General features: G+C 40.7%; 1 protein-coding gene across 1 annotated transcript in view; it reads right to left on the reverse strand.

Annotated features, from left to right (window-relative positions):
* TMTC1 (transmembrane O-mannosyltransferase targeting cadherins 1) overlaps window positions 1-22,060 on the reverse strand; it is a 266,800-nt gene that overhangs the window by 42,499 nt on the left and 202,241 nt on the right. Inside the window, 1 exon segment of the mRNA XM_047740854.1 lies at window positions 9,641-9,784. Coding sequence (XP_047596810.1) covers window positions 9,641-9,784 — 144 coding nt within the window.

Below are 22,060 nucleotides of genomic sequence, written 5' to 3' on the forward strand. Positions count from 1 at the left end.
AGGAAACGGAGTCCCAAGGGGGTTGAATATTGCCTGAAAGTTGTTCAACTGTGGGGCTAGAAAATGCATTATCTACTTCTGACTCATTATTAATTTTATACCAAGAAGCTGAGCTTCAAATTGAAGTGGGAAATTATGTCCCTGGGCTAATAATTAATCATAGCTAAAACTTATTTCATCTTTACTGGGGGCTAGGTCCTATGTTAAGTACTTATAGGCATTCTTACGTGTAGTACTCATGAAAACAAGTTACTAGTATTATTTCTACTTTATAAGTGTGTAATAGGAGGCACTGTAAAATAAAATTGTTTTCCCAAGGTCACGCACTACAACATGGTAGAACTGAGATCCAAACTCATGAAGTTCTTCTACAGCTCCTGGTCCTGAGGAAAGACACAGAGACAGTGTGACAGCAAGAAGTACCAGAAAGTGCTGGCTACGGAGGTCCCACTCCATAAAGCTTAGTGCTCACAACCCTCCCCTCCCTGTCCGGTTCCCTGTCTGTGATAGGAGGGGGATGGTGCCTGTCCTCTGACTACTCAGAGTGGGAGGCACGAGCAAGGGCTTTGTAATTTGTCATGCAGGTGTCAGCTATTAGCATGTTAGTCACTCTTTGTTGGGCTATTAGCCTGTTAGTCACTCTTTGTTGGAGAGGTGGCAGAAAGGTTGAGGGCTGAGAGCCCAGAAATGCTGCCCGGCAGACAGGTGGTACAACATGAAAACACCAGGCTGGGTCCTCGGGGAAGGGGATATGGGAGGAAGACTTCAAGGCAAGCTTCACGTCCCCACAGGGCTTCCCAGCACACTTCCTGCAGACCACAGGCAAGCGTGGGCCAAAGGCAACGTGGAGAACATGCATATTCCTCTTTCGGCCCTTCATGTTTCTCCTCCCGGGGTAGGCAGAGCTAAAAATAGATCTGAAAGCCTGACGATCTTTAACAACTTAGATTCCAAATTTAGCCTCTGTGGCAGGGCAACACTGATGTACTGGACTTAAGATAAAAAGTTGAGATGCTTGGTCCCCTTGAAGAAGGCTAATGCATCCAAGAAGAAACTCCCTATGGTGGCCCTCATCACTCTCTCTTTTTTTAAGTTTTTATTTTAATTCTGGTTCGTGAACAATGAGTGCCATATTAGTTTCAGGAGTACAATGTAGTGATTCAACACTTCCTTATTCATTTCTCTTATTCTCATAATTGACTTGTACTTTCTTTAAGCTCTGTTTCCGGCTAAGAGTTGTTCTATGTCAGAGCCCAGCACAGGATCTTAAGGAGACTGGACTGCAAATGGAGCCAGGGAACCTTATGGAGTTTAAGGTAGGGGGCTGGGGGTAGAAAGGGGATAATTTTCAGGACAGGGGAGACGACTGAACATTCTTGTATTTGACAAAGCAGTCGGGTCTGTTTAATTGCCCTCTGTCAGAAATATTTATGCAGGGAGAGAAAAAACATTCCAATTCCTTCAAGAGAATAAACAAAACCAGGGGTCCTTTCAAGCTTGCTCTCCCTCACAGTGCTTCCCATGCAGGCTGTCTTCTGGCCTCTCCAGAGTTTACTGCAGCCATCACAGCTAAAAAAGGGACTGAGAAAAGGGACCGGTCCCTGAAAACCATACTATTGATTTAAAACAATGCACTCATGCTCAATTCATTAGCAATCACAGCATGAATGAACAGAGTTTTGGTAGGGGAGAGATACTTCACAAAAATATTTTAACAATTAGCAATCTGTGTTTATACACGGAACTCTCAAATCTTCAACAAAGAGGTAAACAGTCTCATCCTCTCACAGAGAATCCAGTTTGGTAGAAACACTGAACAGAAGATTAAAATGCAAACGAAGAGCGCCTGAGTGGCTCAGTCAGTTAAGTATCGACTCTTGATTTTGGCGTAAGTCATGATCCCAGGGTTGTGAGATTGAGCCCTGCATTCGGCTCTGCATCGTGGAGGCTGCTTAAGATTCTTTCTCCCTTTCCCTGTGCCCCTACCCGACTCCTCTCTTAAAAAAAAAAAAAAAAAAAAGACGCAAATGAAATCATATTTTAGATGAACTAAAGAGTTCTTATTTTAAACCCTTTGTAATATTCTCTCCAATGAAGCTTGCAGGCCTGTGTTTTGCATAGGTGGTCTGGCAAGTTCTCAATGTGGCTATGAGTCAGGGTGTACACAGCATGGGAGAGTGGGGGAAAAGACAGAGGAAAGTCCTAAATGCTAAGATGTTTGGACTCTATGTATGTATGGAATGGACAATCAGTGAAATTCTCAGGTGCCCCTCAATTTATAGGAGGGGGGAAGAAGAATAGATGTTGGAAATAAAAGAAAACATGACATGTTCTAAGACAGGCAACAAAATAAAGAGCTTCAAAAGCAGGAGGAGGTCAAGACTGGTGTATTCTTCACTTCAAAGACATCAGCAGAATGAGAGAGCCGAATGAACAGGTGAGGGGGAAGGAGAAGCACCATATGCTAACCATTCTTGCCGATTTGATGGGAGACACTTGAGAAGGAGTTAGGAGAACAACTTGAGGGAATGGCTGAAATGAGAAAGATAATCTGGGGGAATCTAGTGTATACAGTAATTTGTGGAATGGGAAAAACCTGAAGACCTAAGAGGGAGCCCACAACAATGGATGGGGGAAGGGGACAGAAACAGAATTAAGAACACATATGGATTTTATATTAATGCCTCCTCGTGGCTAAAATATAAAAGACCGACAATACCAAATGTTAGGGTGTGAAGCACATGGATCTCTTACCATTGTTGATGGGAGGGAAAGTGATACAATTACTCTGAAGGACAGTTTGGCTGTTTCTCAAAACACTGAAGATACATTTACCCACAATTCTACTCCTAGATATTTACCTAAGAAAAATAAACATACAAAGTCTGGGACATGAATAGCCACAACACTAATATTCATAATAAACCTGTAAAGAAACCAAGTATTCACCCACAGGAAAATGGATAAACAAATTACAGCATATTTACATGACAGAATACTACTCAGCAATAAAAGAATAAAATAAAAGAATAAATAAAATAAATAAAAGAATAAAAGTGACATGTAATCACAGGAGTGAGACTCAAAGCAGTATGCTGAGCAAAAATATCCAGATGACAAAAAAGTGCATAGTAAATGATCACCTTTAAATGAAGTTCTAATACAGGCTAAACTAATTTATGGTGGAAAGAATCAGAACAATGATTGCCTCAAGGCAATGGGAAATTACTGGAAAGAGGCATGAGGGGTCTTTCTGGCATGATGGAAATGTCCCATGTTATTTTGGGGGTAATTACAAGAGTATATAGGATTGTCAAAACCCACATTTGTGCACTTTTTCCACTTTATTCCATTATGACTCAATTTCAAAAAAACCAACAAACAATGCATAAACAGGATGTAAGTTCTGACGGTGTTGAGGAGGCAAGAAATTCTTCTGTGGAAGAGCAAAAGAAGGGGGAGTCTTCAAACAAGCAGGAAATTTTGAGGAAGGAAGAAGGGAAGCTGCAAAAATTGACCTTGATTGACTTGGATATTTTTAGTAAAAGTAGGAGTGATGTTATCTTCTGGGTGTGTGTATGGACACTAAGGAAGGTAAGAAGGAAAAGAACAAAATAATTGGGAGCTACAGCATTCTAAGACCACAAAGGATGACTCTCGACCAGCTTTAACCCTGATCCTGTTTTGTTTCACAATGCTCTCTTCAGAGTTTGGTTAGCGTCCCCCTCAACTCAGATTTCTGGTTTTTATCCCCAACACCTGACAGAATGGATGAAGGTCTAGAGCATCCATTCCTAACAGAGGTGAAAATTGCTTCTTGGCGTGGAGGTGTGCAGTGAAAATGAGATTAGATTACATATAAAGAAATAAAACTAGACATGACAACGCTTTGTGGGCTCCCAAAGCTCAACGCTATTTAACAAATTTTATTCTTGACTATTTATTGGGGCGGGGTGTTTAGGAAAAAGTGCTTAAAAAGGCTCCTAGGGGGTGAGTGGGGGGCTGATAATGAAAAGAGTTGAGGAGTACTGGTCTAGGGAAAGCAAAATGTAGGCAATGGGTTACCTTGAGCTGGGGGCCTGGTCAGGCAAGTAAATGATGGTCAAGGTGTGCAAGAGTCTAAGCTGACATCACATGCATTAGTGAAAGGGATAAGTTAGAGACAGGATTATAAATTATGAATATAAAATTAGAGAGCACAGAGATTGTAACAGTGGTGAAGAGCAGGGTGGGCAGGAAAGAGGGATTCAGAGGGGAATCACACTGGTTATGGAAAGCATGCCAATACTAAGGTCTTAGAAGAAGACAACTAAGCATGGAGAGGAGCTAGGAGGTGACAGGTCATCATCACAACCCCATCAAAGGGTCAGTAGGAAGGACAGACGGGAAAGGGAAGGGTGGGCAGAGGTAAGAGGTTAAGGTCAAAGAGGAACATCAGAATTCAGGTGGTAGAGAAGAAAAAGGTAGAGAGAAAAAAAAGGTCTGCATAAAATGCCTGTGGCCTGGCCATGTTGGTGGGTACCTGAAGCAGAGCAGAACCGGAGGGACCTGTGGGGTCCCGGGATGAAGCTGGCAGAGCAACTGGGTGACTGATTCAAGTTGGGGAGGGGCTGTAATAGGATTGAGACTACAGATAAATAAGGTTGGAGGTATTCTGAATTCCAACAGGTCACCAAGGGGATGGGGGCAAGGAGTGAGATTTCCCTCCAAGAGAAAAGTGCAGAACTTGCCCACCCAAAGCTGACATCCGCATGTGATGGAAAGGAGCTCAAAAAGCTATTCTTTACCCAGAGGGCTGGCATTTGGGATTCTCTGAGGTTTCAGCTGAAAAGCAGAGAAGAGGAGAACTATATCTTGAATGTATCACCTACGTTTTAGAAACTAAAAGGTAAGATAGCTAGTGCCAGAGCCACATCCCAAACATTTATTTCAAAGATAATGGTCACCCTTCTTTCCATGTCCTTTTCTTTTTTAGGATTTAATTTTCTAAAGGATCAGACTAAAGAATCTATTTTGTTTTTGAAATTCAACTTCTATATAGTTCAATTATTGGACATCCCACTTCATTTTCTCCTGTATTTTGATTATAATATTTATTGTAACACCCATATAAGGTCCATATTCTATCATGTGAATAGAAGGGAATTTTGGCAATGAAGGAGGCATGATGTAATTCTGTAAGAGGTTTATTGTTTCAGTAGCAAACACTAGCAACCATTTTACCCAAGCAGTCACAAAAATATTTTCCCATGCCCTGAATTTACATATTCGATTATATTTCCTTGAGCCATCAGGGACTTCTGCTCTTTGCATCCATAAAAAGTTTATGCCAATCTTGCCTATTTTATTTTACATTTTAGGTTCCAAGCAAAGCTGACAATAATTAATATAAATTAATTCCATGCTAGCATGGAAAGCTGTTCCTTATCAATCTGTCACATGATAACTATGCCGCACAGAATCATAATAGATTAGTGTCAAAGTCCAGTGAAATGGTCACAGAAGAGGCCAAATATATTTGGTAACATTCACTGAAGTCTATTGCTATGAACAGGTCTAAAGCTGTATGTCATATAATTCCAAGAATTCAAATGAAATTTGTCTTCAGTGCTATGAGATTTCTGGGATGTTCTGACAGAATCACATTTTATTTAGAGCTTCCGGTCTGGACAAAGTCTTACATTTCTCTCAAAGTCAGGGTCATTAATAAAGGTCTGTGCTGTCCAATACAGCAGCCACTAATCACATGTGGCTACTGAACACTTGAAATAGGACTAGTCTGAGAGAAGCTGTAAGTATAAAACATACACTGGATTTTAAGGAAGGATTACTTATTTAAAAAAGTGCACACTAGCTCAGTAGTAATTTTACATTCAATTTAAAATTAGTTTTTAATATTAATCACATGCTAAAATGCTAATATTTTAGATATACTGAGGTTTAGTAAAATCCACTATTAAAATTCCACCATTTTTATGTCCCGAGACAGGGCTACCTGAAAATTTTAAGTCACAGATCCTGGCTCTCAGGACATTTCTGTGGGGTGGTGCTGCTCCAGACTGTATCCCAGTTTTGAGGTGAGCCACAAGGAGGCAGTCGAGTGTGGTCAGACAGGTCTAGGTTCAATTCCCTGGCCTTCTCTTTCTTCGCTAAGGGATCTTGACACATTACTTCCCCAAGCCTTCGTTCCATCATTCATAAAATAGGAATAAGGATAGCACCCTGCTCTCAAGGATGATCAAATCTAACACTTGTGTCTAAAAAGATGCTCAGGTTCTTAACTTCTAGATTACAAAAAAGGGGCACAATTTTAAAAACTAGCTGCCTAATGAGAAACAGGGTAAAAATCTTAAACAGTAAATGGATCAGATTAAGCACAATTTAAAATATCCTTTTTTGGGGGTGGGTCTTTGACCCATTGGTACTTAAGAGCAGACATATATTAAGGAAATGGGAAATGAAACTCAGACTTAACTAAATGTGGATTAGCTCTATTTTCTGGGTCACCTCTCTCTGCTACCGAGGGTCATAATGTAAACAAGCATTATTGTTTTCTTAAAAACAAAACAAAACAAAACAAACCCCAAATGGGCCTTTCTCCCAAAAGGCATTAAAGAGCTAAATATTAACTAATTTTGGGGTTGGAGAGCTATTTGGGCAGGTAAAGGAAATGAACAGAACAGGAGTCTGAGGCCAGGGGTTCAGTCCTGGGTCTGCCAGAGCCTAGGCCAATGGCACATGAGGTCTCTGAGCCTTGGTTCTGTAAAGTGGGGATGTGGATGATCAGACCCTTCATGATAGATTAAAGATTAAATTAAGTAATGCATATGAAAACAGTTATCTGTAAACTGTAAAGTATTGTGTAAATGTTACCTATTATCAGGATTTTATTCCCTGGATTGTAAGAATAATCTCCACGAATATGGCCACTCCGCTATCTGATGTGAATCAAAAAAGCAAAAGGCAAACCACAATGGCTTTGTACAAGGCATTCCTACTTTTCAGGACCCCCCTTTCCTCTTCTTCCCTGTCTACTTTAAAGAGTTACTAGGAGGGCCTCATTAACAACAACAACAACAACAAAAGGCACTCAGAAAAGTAGAGTCTTATGCAAATGTAAAGCATTGTTGTTGGTCTGGATAATCATCAAGAGTTGATTTTGACAAAACCTCTGACAAAGAGACAAAAGATCCTATGTTCAGTATTCAGGAGTCCCTCCTATGGTGAAAAACAGCCATTACCATGGTCCAAAAAATAATTCCTCATCGTTGTAACTCACATGTACTTACTCATGATAATAGTTAATGACGATAATACGTGATTGAAAAAGGAAGGTTAGAGTGTGTCTTTCTTGTTCAGGTCTTGGCAAAATGAGATTTTAGGACCGTTGATTGCCTTTGTTAAGTAGAGCTGGATTCAGCACAATACGATCATCATCACTGCAGGACATCATCCCTAACAAGAACTGCCATTAAAGCTCGTCCTTGGGGATGTGGTCTTTAAAATCAGCACTGTGTCATCCAGGTATCCCCAAAACACTGACAGGACTTTATCCAGCCATGAAATTATTTGGGCTGTAAGGTAGAACATAGAGGCGGCACTTGGGTGGCTCAGTTGTTGGGAGTCTGCCTTAGGCTCAGGACCCGATCCTGGGGTCCTGGAATTAAGCTCCAGAGGTTTCCTGCTCGGCGGGAGGCCTGCTTCTCCCTCTCCCACTCTCCCTCCTTGTGTTCCCTCTCTCACTGTGTCTCTCTCTGTCAAATAAATAAATAAAATCTAAAAAAATAAAATAAAATAAAAAGGTAGGACATAAACATATGCCAACAATGACTTTAAGAAATGAGTCCTTAGAACTTCACATAAAGAAGTAGTAAGAGCTCATAAAAATAGTTGAGTAAAATAAAAGCACCCTATTAACCTGCAACTATTACCTGCAATAACTAGAACTCATTTTCCCCACATCGCTCGATTGGTTATTATTTTTAATAGGAGATGACTAGTACTGAAATGGCTTTTCTGTCACAGTGTGTCCCACTTCATTCTTAGTTGTTTTTCAGCATTCTCAATGTGTATCAAGTTGTAAAAAAAATTATCTAATTTGAAAAAATACATTTATTTGGTTTTTGCTGATTTAGACTATTCCTTTCATTTGAATTATACTTTCCCTGCATTTACTTATTTTTGTATAGTATTCCTTGATTTTGTGCTCCGGTACCTGGACAAAGCCATTCCTAAACAGAAAACTACAGGATGGCACCTATCATGTCATACCATATTAGATTGTTCTATGATTAACCCAATCCAGTGCTTCTGTCCAAACGGGATTACATAAAAACACACATTAACACACACATTAGAAAAAAGAACCAGAATCTATCTGTATATGTCAAATTCAAGGAGTAAACAGGAAGGTGTAGAAGTTGCATCATATGGAGTTACTGAGGCAAGGAAGACAATCCCCTTAGGGAGAGGAAAAGAGAACAAAGCAAACCATTCACTTTAAAAGTACCAGACTAGAGCTCTAGAACTTCAGAGACTCAGAAACCAATTCAGTAAGTGTGGAGACTTTTTTTTTTAAAGATTTACTTATTTATTTTAGGTGGGGAGAGAGAGAGATAGAGAACGAGGGAGAAGGGGCAGAGGGAGAGAGAGAGGAGAAATCGCAAGCAGACTCCATGCTGAGTGCAAAGCCTGACCGCAGGGCCCAATCTCACCACCCTGATATCATGACCTGAGCTGAAACCATGAGTCAGATGCTCAACCAACTGAGCCACCCAGGCGCTCCCAGTAAGTGTGGAGAATGTCAGCATCCCAACAAGCAGAGATAAATATATCACTACACTCTCATTCCAAACACCTTTCACCCGATTTCCAGTTCTGATGTTCTCAACCTGTTTCCTTAAGTTGAGAAGTTAAATTTCAAAACTGCCACCATTTCATTATTATCAAAACTACACCATCACCGAGATGCCTAGACTTTGTATTAATAAAAATACAAGATGCAAAAGCACCCTGTTTTAGTCTTCAGTGATACTAACTGCACTATCAACCTTTCACAGGGCAGTGGGTGAAAAGCCATTACTAAGTGGAGGCAGGCCTGGTTCCGCTCCTGACCGCTAGTTCACGTTGAACATGAGTGGTGCTTCTGTCACCTGGCCATAGCTTTAGAGCACACTGCTTTTCCTAGACGAGTGCTTTGCCCAAAGTACATTCATGGAACACTTGGGAAATGCCTTACCGCCGCCACCCCCCAAACTGACTTTGGGCAATGTCGTATTCCATATTGCCTTTTTGATGATTCACAGGGCATTGAGCATATTAACAGCTCTTGCAAGAGGGGGAGTCCTCTTGGTCTAACTCAGTGCTTCCTAAGTTTACCTAACCATGTAACCCTTCCTATTTCCACCCCTCTAAGACAACCTATGGACATCTCCCAGAGTGTCTCCCTGGAAGTGTTAGCTCTTTTGGACTGAGGAGGGATAGAATTATTTCAGATGAACATGACCTCTTCTCAAAGCTTGAAACCCCTAATTATTCCACTCTGGGAAGAGGGGACAGAAGCGCAACCAAATGAGTGTTAAGAAGGAAAGGATTTAATGAAATTACGAGCCACCAGATGAAAAGTACATGTTCTACTTACTTAAGGAGATTCCCGAGATTGAAAAGAGCCCGGTTGTGCTGCGGATTTAGCTGGAGAGCCCTCTGATAGTACATCTTTGCCTCTGCTGTGTCTCTCGTCAGTGTTCCAAGGTTGTTCAGGGCACTTGCATGGCGAGGATACAACCTGAAAAATTAGAAATATTCAGCCATCATTGTTCTAAAATTCTAAGCTGGGCATGATGCGCTTGTTTTCCCTCTTCTCCCACCTCAGGAATGCGACAACCAAAATGAATACTGGATTCTTCCTTTATTTTAATGGTTTGTCCATGTGAAATCTTAATGGTCAACTATGTGTGCAGCTGTAGGCATATAAATATGGAAGCAGATATCTGACCCTTTGTGGTCTAAGTAAATAACTCCTAAATGGTACAAAAATAAACAGTATGCAAATCAGGGTTAAATAAATTTTAACCCTTTGGAGCCTATAATTACTTTTAATTTGCTTTGACAGAAAATTCTCATTGCCTCATTGCTTCTGAGTTTCTGGGCTGGTGCCCACTGAGCAGCTGCTTGTACAGTGCCCACTATGTACACAAGACGTCGGGGAGCTCCTTGGATGAGGGAATCTTCATGAACATATTTGGGCTGGAAGATCCATAAGACCACCATTATTGAGAAAGGATAATACACAATGTCTTCCCATACAAATAAACTTTATCCCCAAAATGGCTTTCCATCTTGGTTCTCTTTTTCCATTTTATCTCCTTTCCCTCCTCCTACTGTAATTTGGTACCCATTGGCCACATCCAGTTCTCAGAAAGAAAATCCTGATAAACACTTTTTAAAAAAAATTAAATAATGCACAATGAAGTGAAAATCGTATTTCCAATGCTCAAAAGCAAATGTAAAAGAGGATAAGGGATACATCAGAAAACCAAATTTATGCTGATTAAGGAAGGAAGAGAATCAATTTACTTCCTTAACTCAAAACCATCAAGAAGCCAAATCTGCACAGCTACACAGTTTAGTTGTTTCTGCTATATTTAGAGCAGAATATTTAGCAGACTAAGAGGTTTACTCCATCCCTGTCACCCGGAGTGCTCTGAATAAGCCCATGGAACTGGTTCTTAATGTAGAAAAGTGAAGATAATGCCCAAGAAATAAAAATAGGATGTGTACTTGTCAAGTCTCTTGACAACCAAATGACATGCGTGCCTCCTCCCACTCTGTTCCACACCTTCTAGGATCAATTATATTTGCGGACAGAAGGGGGTCCTACTAAAAGACTGACAAGTCTTATAGTTTTTTTTTTTTTTAATCTTTACTTAATCCAAAGTTTCCTAAATTTATTTGACCGTGTAATCCTCCCTTCCCTACTCCCTTTCAGAGCAGCAATGAACGCCACGAACATCCCTCAGAACTAGTATTTTCAGGAAGACATGCCAGATGACGCTCCTCACGACGGACAAGGGATAGAATCTATTCAGAGGCATGTTATGTCCTTCCAAAACTTGAAAGCCCCAATTACTCTCAATGGCTGTAGAGACTCTTGTGGAGAGAGAGATTATGACAGGAAGCTGGGAAAAGGGAAACACAGCACACTGGGCCAACACATGGCACTGTTGTTTGCTTCTCTCAGGTCCCCTTCACTCAGGCAAAGACAACCTGCGGTCCCTAGTGGTAGCCCCATCACCCCCAGCCTCACAGTTGTGAGGGAAGCAAGTCATTAGCTCTCTGAGATGTCACTAAGGGATGTCAAGAGTTATGATGAGAGACAAAAATGCTGTTGGACCCGCTCATGCACTCCTTAGCTACAAGTCTCCTAGAAGTTTGCGTCTAAGAATGATTTTGGAAGTGGTTACAGAAAACATATCACAGTCAGGACTCAAATTTTCTAAAGAAACTTTTTTTTTTTTTTTTTTTTTTTGCAGGGGGAGACGTTGAGCTAAGCTCTCTGACCTCCCGAAGATTTAAGCGATGTCCAATGAACATAGTGAGAGCAATGCTTGATTTCCTGTTGACCAATAGGAAGCTTCCTCGGGACATCTGCCTTCTTAAAACTTGATCTTTTCCTTACTTCTATAGGCTTGGGAGCCCTTGAAATCAATGTCTGAAGTGAAAGCACTACCTATGGGAATGGGAAAGGGCAGTCTAAATTCAATAAGATCTTCCACCACGGACTCATCTGCCTCTTGCGGCGCCCATCTACACTGTCAGGCAACTGCCCTTGGAACTGCCTCTCCGCCCACCTTGTCAAACTTGATACTCACTCATGATCCCACTGTCACTGAAATAAACAGTCATGGGCTTTCACAGTTCACGGAGTCCAAAAATGTTTCTCTCTCTGTTTTTTCCAATCAGAAACTGAATATAAGTCCACACCAAGCTCTTAATCCCAGAAATAAGCAGCGAGAAAGGAAGCAACGAGAAACAGACATAGCACTATGAGGAAAAGGGCCCTGAGAACGACTTGTGCTCCAAAAACTTGTCTGCCAGCCACAGTCAGAGAAGAGGCTCTATGTTCACAGAATCCCGACCCAGGAAGGAAGGGGACTGCTGGCCTCTGGCGTGGTTTACTGAATCTACTGCCACTCAGGGCCCTCCACCTGAAAACTGTGCGGCATCGTGTATTCCCAGAAAGAGTAAGGGTCTGCTGGCAATAACCTCTCTCCCTGGGGATCCAATTCAGTTTACCTACTCACAAGCAGGCACTGCATTATTTATAAAACAAAGCTGAATTTCATCAACAGGATTCTTCAATAACTAGGTCAGGAAAAAAAATACATTTTATTTTCAGTTTTAGATAGATGTAGATGTTCTCTTAAAACACATATTCTTCTCTTGTTTACTAAAGACCTAGGCAAGGACAAGGTTATTCTGTGCATTTACTTTTAAAATGAACTTGTGTTTGAATTAGTTTGGGTCCAAGTCAATACTGAGGTCTCCAGAAGGGGATTTTTCTATGGAAAAAATGAACAATTTAAGAGATGTTTATGTTGCTACTTCCCTTGTCAGAATAAATTAAGCCCTTCTTGACTTTGACTTCTATAGGTATATTTTACAAAAGTTCTGTTAGTGATTATTCCTTTCCCTGTCTAAAAAGGTCTCAACAAAAGCCTCTCTCAACTAGAATGTAGTGGTGATTTTCAGACCTGTTTTTTCTTAAAACGAGTGTGAAGAGCCATGGGATTTTCTTTCTCCCACTCTTACTCAACATTTGTGTTGTTTATGGGGGCTCTCTTGCTATTTCTTTATTATTATTATTATTTTGGTGCCTTAAAATTTTTAAAATTTACTATACAAAAATATGTTGTATTGTCAAGCAGCTCCAGGGTATAAGGAAGTTCATTTTTTCTCTTTAAAAATGAAATTTTGGGGTGTCTGGATGGCTCAGTCATTTAAGTATAGATTACTGATTTCTGCTCAGGTGATCTCAGGGTCATGAGATTGAGCCCTGCACTGGGCTCCCCACTGGGTGTGAAGCCTGCTTAAGATTCTCTCTCTCCCTCCCCCCACCCCAAAATAGAATAAAATAAAAATGAAATCTAAATACAGAGATACAGTTCTATGGACTGAAGAGGTAATTTTTTTCAAGTATTAGATAATTTGTATTCTTGATAAGTACATGTCCATTTGAGCATTTAAGGGGTTCTTAATTTTTATCTAGTAACATTTCCTTATGCAGAATTGATAAAGTATGTAGTTAAGGATATTATTGTTATTCCCCTCCATTCCGTTACCTTAGCTCTGAGAATCAACATCAACAACGTATTAATAGATCATCACTGGGGGCAGGAACAAAAGAAAATGGGTCCAAAGGATATATTAATGATACTTCACACTTTTTCTTCCATTATCTCATTTAACACTCTTAATACTTTCTTAAAAGATTTTACTTATTTGTCAGAGAGAGAGAGAGAGAGAGAGTACACAAGCAGAGCAGCCAGAGGGAGCAGCAGGCTCCCTGCCGAGAAAGGAGACTGATGTGGGACTCTATCCCAGGGCCCTGGGGTCATGACCTGAACTGAAGACAGACCTCTAACTGACTGAGCCACCCAGGCACCTTAACCCTCCTAATTCTCTAAATAGAATTATTGTACTGTGTTATAGCTAAGGAAAGAAATTGAGTAGATAATAGATTATTTAAAAAAAAAAAATCTCAGAAGGAGTGGTTCCTGTAAAGACAGTTAAGACGGTTGGCTCCTGTAAATCTATTTATTTTCCCAAAAAAATCACGAGTCATTCCACCTTCAGCAAATAAACTGCTACAAATTAGAGCTTCTATTTAGAATAATTTCTCTTTTCTTACTTTGGCCAATCCATTTGACTATGATCTTACAAGAACCAGCTCGGGGACAAGTAGAATGAATTCAATCCTCAGGACACTTGGCTACTAAGATTCTTATGCACTGGAAAAATGTTACCTGCCATACAAAATAACCATGGTATCTCTGAAAACCACAGTATTTGGAAAAGCTTTTTAGAACCAGCAACACTCAGTAAATGTACTGGATGTATGTATGCTCTACTGTTCTTAAGCTTTAACCTCAAGATCAACCTGAAGACTCAGAGACAGAAGATGGATGTGACTAAAGTGCAGTTTTTTCAGTCCTTTACTTTGAACTGTGTACAGTTTTGTTCAAACGTTAAGTATGCTCTTAATTTTTCAACATTTGAGTCCCTTATAAGGCATTTCCTTGTGCAAGTAGTACTGTATCATGAGCTCCAGTTTGTAATTTCTCTTCAGAATATACAAACCCTGATTTATTTGTCTGACTTTCATTCCACAGATTAATTTATTTGAGGTTAACTATGGTAAGGTCAGATGTTTAATTTCTATTTCCTGTTGAGGAAAAAAAAATCCCAAAGAAAAAACATGGCTGGGAAAAAAAAATTCAACCATAAAACCTGAGTTTCATTGGACTAAAAAAAAAAAAAAAAAAAACACCCAAAGTGAACTTTATTTCAGGAGTCAGCAGCATATTTTCAACCAAATTAGTCTGGCATTTTTCAAGTGCCTGGTTTCTTCCTGTTATAAGATTTGAGCCATTGTGTCACTAAAATGTACCGGGTGACACTGATTGGTCTGCTTTACTTGTTTGAAATTGCCATTAACAACCAGCAAATAAGTCTTGCCACTTTTCTTTTTGCATTATACTCCTTCCCACCCATTTCAGATAGCTTTGGGAAAAACTTCACATGCCATTTAGGGAAATGGGATGTGCTCTCCAAAGAGGGCCAACTCAATTATCTGACCTCCCACAATGCCTGACCTCTCCCAGGGATCCAGAAGGACTCCACCCAATTGATTTTCCAAGAGAATTTAGAGTAAAACCTCTGATGCCCTCAGGAAATGAGTCATTTTAAGTAGCTGAATTTTCCTGATTCCTGACAATTTAACACTAAAGGTTGGGAAATGTATTGAATTAAATACTTCTCTGCTCTCTGTAATAAAAAATGGTGAATATAATTAAATCCTTCTTAGAGGCCTGAGGTAACTTTCTAGCTATGTGATTCTGAATTTATGTCTGCCCTTTAGTTGCTTTCTCTGTAACAATAAGGTCAATAACATATTGACCTTCTGTGTGAACAAATGAGATGATGGGTATAAACATACCCGTCATCATACTTGTTCTACTACAAACTGTTTTGGGGTGAGCTGAAGGACCTCTGGGTGTTATTTTTTGGCTCCTCTACAGCCCTAATGAACCCATACCAGGCTGAAGCTGCCAGGTCTCCTTCTCTCATATGGATTTCTCATCCTCCCCACCCCCCCAAAAAAAATCATTCTCTTCACTGCTGTCAATGGCCTTCAACTTGCTCCCATCAGTCAAAATAACATCCATTATTTCTTCATCACTAACCCAGTGAACACTCAAGTCATCTTGTATCCATCTGTCTCTCCTCTGCCGTGGGTTCTCTGATGTGAGGGACATGTGACTCTCTCCAGTTTAAGAATATAGGAATGTTTTCTGTGAAACTCTCATTCCAAAGCCTGTCAGTCCTTCAACATCTAAAGCAAACAATCCCCACAGGTACCAGAGCAATTTCCTCCAAGCCTTTCGGATATGCTCAACACCAAATGGAATTCCAGACACGTGCAATTTTAAAATGTATAATCAAGGCTGTAAGAAGATTCAAAGTCCTATGTGACAGATCAAGGTGTGCACAGAACCTTTACTGTAATAACATTTTGTAGCACGAATAGTACTTGGGTTGTTGCATTGACTTAGAAAAAGACATCAGAGGACGGGAAAAGTATGTCCATATTCCCAGTCATGATCCTGAACATCCACCTCAGGAATTTGTGGTCACCACCAGCACGAAATAGGGGTGTTTAACATTCTGTGATGGGAAGGGCAATACTGCCCTTCTGTACTGTTGGTCCATTTAAATTGTTGACAGCTCTCCCACTGAGAAACACTGCTTATAACGGAGTTGTCCTTGGACTCTAAAGGGGTCCTGATATTTTGTGCATTATATTCATTCAGTCTTTCTCGCAACAAACATTTTAACATTTACTGAGCACCTACAATGTGCCAGGCCCTCTGTGAAGGGCCCACACAATAAAGAGAAAGGAGTCCTTGCTCTCAAGGAGGTCCTGTGGCAGATGACTTTAATGCACCGTGATCAGAGCACACACGGCAGAAAGAGACAAAGCAGAAAATGGGGGTACAGGGGTATGGGAGGCGTGGAGGGGTGGGGATGCGTAGTACGAGAAGCAGGAGCCCATGGCAGGATCCACGCATGGTGTTCACCAAGGTGTTTCCAGGAGAGATGATGCTTTACCTGCAGGGCAGTAATAGTTGAGGGTTAGGGGAAGGGGAGGAGGGGAAGCAGGAAGAGGAAGAAAGGTGTTTCAAAGAGAGAAAGCAAAACCAAACAGAACAAAGGAAACAAAACATTTTACTCTGGCTTAAGCACAAACTGGAAAGGAGGGCAATAAAGGCCAAGGAGCAGGTTTTGAAGAAGGTGGTAAGGTGAGTTTCAGGTGCAGAGGGAAATCTGTGGAAACATCCAGTAATCAGCTAGCTCTGATATGGCAAAGTTGCTTGGTGAAATTATAGCTTGGAGAATTAATTAGCATACAGATGCTAACTAAAGCCTTTGGAACTAAAGAAATCCCCTGGGAGGAAAGCAAAGCTTGAGAAAAGAAGAACGCCTAGAGGAGGTGCCTGAGAATTCCTCCATCAAGGGTTTGGAGGAGAGTCTAGAGAAACAGAAGGAAAACCAAGTCAGCATGGAAGCCGATAAAGAATTCGCCCTAAGGAGGAGGGAGCGCTCAACAAAATTAATGCTGTTGAGAGCCAAGGAATTTAATTCCCAAGCAGTGTCCTCCTCTGGAGTTCCCTGCATGGAGGTAGCAGGGGCTCTTGGGGAAAAGAGTTTTGGTGGTAGTACGGGAACCACTCATGGCTGAGGGGGTAATGAGATGGAAACAAAGGAGAAGACACTGAGACCACCAGGAAATTTCAACACTTAAAAGATAGGAACCGACACACTCAATGGCAGGAAAGGGGAAACAGAAAAGAGATGCAGAGGCTGGTTTGCACATTTGTTTCAATATGGTAGAAACTTGAGACTATTTATTTAAAGTATTTTATTTTCTTTTCATATTTTAATTTCTATTTTTAAAGAAAGAGATAGAGGGGTGCCTGGGTGGCTTAGTGAGTTGAACATCCACCTCTTGATTTCAGCTCAGGTCATGATCTCAGGTGGTGAGATTGAGCCCTGTGCTGGGCTCTGCGTTCAGCAGGGAGTCTGCTTGAGATTCTTTCTCTCTCCCTTCCTCTTCCCCTACTTGTGAGCATGGTCTCTCCCCACCTCTCTCTCTAAAAAATAAATAAATCTTTGGAAAGAGGGAGAGAGAGAATGAGCATGTGAGTGGGGAGGGTGGAGGCAGAGGAAGAGGGAGAATCTTTTCCTTTTTTAAGATTTTACTTATTTACTTGACAGAGGGAGAAAGATCACAAGTAGGCAGAGAGGCAGGCAGAGAGAGAGGGGGAAGCAGGCTCCCTGCTGAGCAGAGAGCCTGATGTGGGGCTCAATCCCAGGGCCCTGAGATCATGACGTGAGCCAAAGGCAAAGGCTTAACCCACTGAGACACCCAGGCGCTCTGAGGGAGAGAGAATCGTAAGCAGACATCCTGCTGGGCATGGAGACCAACACGGGGCTCGATCTCACCAACGGAGATCATGATCTGAGCCAATATCAAGAGGTAGACACTCAACTGACTGAGCCACCCAGGTGCCCTGAGAATATTTAAATATTAATCGAAAAGTGCACAGAGAAGTGAATGAAGTGAAGGGTTTAAAGGAAGAGTTTTAACAAACTCTGCGGAGGAGCAGAAGAGCAAGATGGGTTTGGGGGCAGATTAAATTTATGCTCCGTAGAAGCGACTAAGGATCGGCTTTTGATAGTCTTCAGTTTTTACACTATACCTCAGTTGCCATTTTTTAAAATTTCAGGTAATTCACATTCCTTAAAAACAGACTGTAGAAAGATGTTTACGTGTAGTGTTCGGCTATCTAACACATGTTGACAAAGGGCCATGTTCCTGGCATGGCTCTCCAGGCTGGGGACAAGGACGCAAATCTCTCTTCTGGTGGGGTTCCCTTCTAGAGATGAGAAGCAGATTAGTAGGTGATAAATGCAGTGGAGAAAATGAAGCAAATAGGAATAGACTATGTTGGTGGTGACTGCACTCTTCAGTGGGGTGGCCGGGGAAGGCCTTGTCGACAAGATGACCCAAGTGGAGAGCCCCAAAGGAAGGGAAGAAAGCAGCTTTTAGAGAGGGAGGGGGTGTTTTGGGAAGAGGGAACCACAAATTCAGAGTCCCCGGAACCCCACATGGCTGGAGTTAAGCCGGCAAGAAAAGTAGCAGGAGGTGAGGTCTGAGAAAGACAGTTCGGGGCCTGGAGGCCGCTGCAGAGCCTTTAAGGGACAGGAATCTAAGTGAGACACGGTGGGGGATGGAGGTGGAGAGAAGTGGTCAGATTTGGGACATGGAAAACACTTAACGAGTTTATCACTGACAGGGATTAGGCCCTGCTTTAAGCTTTTTATAGGAGTTATCTTGTAATATTCCAACCCTACAAAGTATGGTGTTACTTCATCTGTAACATTCAAAAAATCTAAATGATATTGTTAAAACAGTCATCATCTGCTTATATAAGAAATTGTAAATTAAGCCGGGGCCTCGGATGCTGTCTCTCAGCACCCAGACACCACTCACGTCTGAGACACTTGTTTCCCCAGTGGCTGACACCTCACAGCCTCTGGGCAATAAGCTCAGCCTCAGGGAACTCCCTCACCCAAGGCAGTGATGGATTTGTAAGGGGACGTAAAGGTTCCATCTATTGCCTCCACTCATTGCCATCCTGAGGGGCCCTGGCAGCTCCAGAGCTTCCTCAGCGGTCATCCAAGGCCCTGGAACCGCACTGCCTGTCCCAACTCTCCCTCTGCCCATCCTGCTCGCCTGGCTTCCTTCCCTAGTGTTCCAGAGAGTGCTTCTCACTGGACTTCCTGCTTACAGATCCCTGCCTTGGATTCCGTTTCCTGGGGAAGCAAGGCAAGCTCTTTAAGTGAAAGAGTGGTAGAAGGCAGGAGGAAAAAAAAACAACAACAACAACAAAAGAAAACCAGACAGCAAAATATTCTTCAACAGAAATTATAAAACTTTCATTTGGAAATTTAGTCCATAAGTATGGTCATGAAATTCTAGTTTTCTAAATAAAATAGTGTTTAACTTATTGGATTTAATGAATAAAACTGCCAGACTTAATTAACACAAAATAAATAGAGGGAGGGTCTAATTTCATCAACAAAAAGAAAAATAATTTCAAATGTCTATTTGTGATATTGGGAAGTGTATTTAGACTTTTATAAATGAAAATACCACACGGGCAGAAGAGCCCATCTCCACTTGTTAAACCTGGTTAACAAATGGTTCTGGAATTTTAATTCTTTCGAGAAATACATGGCAGCTGGTATCCAAGGTCATTTTTACTTATAAGAGTTATTTTAAATGTCCACTTAAAATAGGCTGTGTAATGAGGACTTTTAAAATAACCATTAAATCCTGATTTCAAAAAAATGTTCAAACTCTACCAGCTTTATAGACAACATTTTTCAAAGGAATTGTAATAATTTTATTGATCTACTCAGGACATTAGTGAACAGGGCGTTAATTATACATGGTTAGATTCTTTAGACTCGAATGATATGATGTTTCCTCAATTCCTTTATTACTTCCTTTTTTTCCACAAAGACTTACCCAGTTAATAGAGTGTCCTTCCAGAGTTCCAGTTATCCACACAGGAAGGAATGCAAAGAATGCTATCAATGGTTACTTTTATCATGACGAGTCTCTATTTTACCCATTAAAAAATTCCAATCAGAAAGATTTTAGTTCTATCCTTTCCCACGTGGTAGGCAATTAAACAGCTAGCAGAGATTTCTTTGGGACAGGAGCATTAAAAGGCACATTTCTTCCCCTTTAATTATGCCAATAAAAGAGTATGGTCAAGGACTTCTACCCTTTCTGAACAGGTTTCTTTCCCTTCAGATTTTCTGTTTAGAATATCAACAGCAGATATACTGGGAGTGGATAAGACCACTCTAAGAGTCTCATGGCTGCCCAAGCACACTTGAGTGCTATCAGGGAAGGGAAATGCATCTCCTGCTTGATAGGAGTATGGGAGGATGAAAATCTTAGATGATTTACTGTGTAGTTCATGTTGAAACCATACCTGTGAAAAGAAAACAGCAGTCTGGGTGACTGAAGATCACAGCCCTTGTATTAGGACAGAATCTTGCACAGGGCTGATATCCAATCAACCAGGACACAATAGTAGATCTGGGTATGGGGTCCTTATTATAGTGGGTTGGGAGGAAGAAGGCATCTAAGTGAACAAATGCTCTGTGGAACATGAGATAATTTGCTGCTGACAATAGGGAGACCTTCCTGATCCCCCTGGACAAAGTGAACTGTATACATTCCCAGGTGCAGGGTTCTTGATGACCAGCCCATTTTAACCAACCAGTAACTGAGTCATGCAGGGGATTTAAATATAAGATGAGAAACAATGTCCATGACTTGAGCACCTCTAGTGAAATCTCTTTTAAAACAGTCTCTTCACTATGTTGTCAGATTTCCAAATGTTCTCTATTCTCTGTAAAACATATTAGTGGATACCCACAACTTAATAAACTTTCTCTATAAGCCTGGGCCTTTTTGATCCTGTAAATTGAGTTGTATGTCTAAAAGACAGTTGTGTTTGTTAACAAATTTGTTGCAGTTGTGGTTTTTATTGCAATTGTACCATGTAATGAAATATCTTGCAAACTGATAAAATATAAATGTGAAAAACAGTGTTGTAATTTCTATGAATACTATGTAAACACTGGAAATACTCAAAGAAGGGAATTTGCTCAAGAAATTGCTGTTGTTTAGATGTGGAGTATCTATAAAAAAAGCTATAGGAGAAAAATCAGAAAAATCTCACAGTCATTACAGTTTTTATTCCACTTGAAAGTATCAAAACCTGATCATCAGAGAAATGACTTATGGATGTAATTTTTGCAGATTATAATCATTGGACTCTTGCCCAAAGAAAAAAGCTTGGTTTGACATTTGAAGATTCGTGAGTGGATGTACATGGGAAATTTTAGGGTATAATAAATCATTAAAGAGTGTGCATGATTTGCTTTATGATTCTATCCTTTCAAGTGACTATTTAAGCTGATCAACAAACCACTGGCCAAGTACACATTCAGTATCTGCTGCATATTATTCAGTCTGAGCCATGATCTCTCTCTCCCTTTGGGCTTACTGGATGAGTTATTTCATGGGCATTTTTGTGCAGGAAGAGCTGAGATATTGGGTCATCTCTGAACTTTCTACTCCACTCATATGAAGTAGAATGGTAGAAACTTTTCCAGGTTCTAAACAATGGCCAGAAAGCTTTGGAGGCATATGGCAGAACCACCAGTGGTATTCTGATTCTGAACCATACGGAATCCCAAACTTTATAGAATCTGGAACAGGTATAAACATCACAGCTCCCCTCTGAGCAAAGCAAAGCTAACACTTGTGTTCATTAAGGATTTAAAAAAAAAGAGTTCTGCCATTTTCCTTTGATGATTTGGGTCTTAATCTGAATCTGTAACCTCAGCTGCAGCATTTTCCAGGGAAGATTTCCCTTGCACTACAGAAACAGAATAAATGAGCTTCACTGAAAGGTAGGAGAACTTGGTAGTACTTCCATTTTGTTTAAAAAACAGAACAAGGTTGTAGACGAATGGATAAAGAAGATATGGTCCATATATATACAATGGACTCAACCATCAGAAAGGATAAATACTCAACTTTTGCATCAACATGGTTGGAACTGGAGGAGATTATGATAAGTAAAAAAAGTCAAGCAGAGAAAATTATCATATGGTTTCCCTTATTTGT

This window comes from Lutra lutra, chromosome 8, assembly GCF_902655055.1.
Source record: "Lutra lutra chromosome 8, mLutLut1.2, whole genome shotgun sequence".
NCBI classification, from domain to species: Eukaryota; Metazoa; Chordata; class Mammalia; order Carnivora; family Mustelidae; genus Lutra; species Lutra lutra.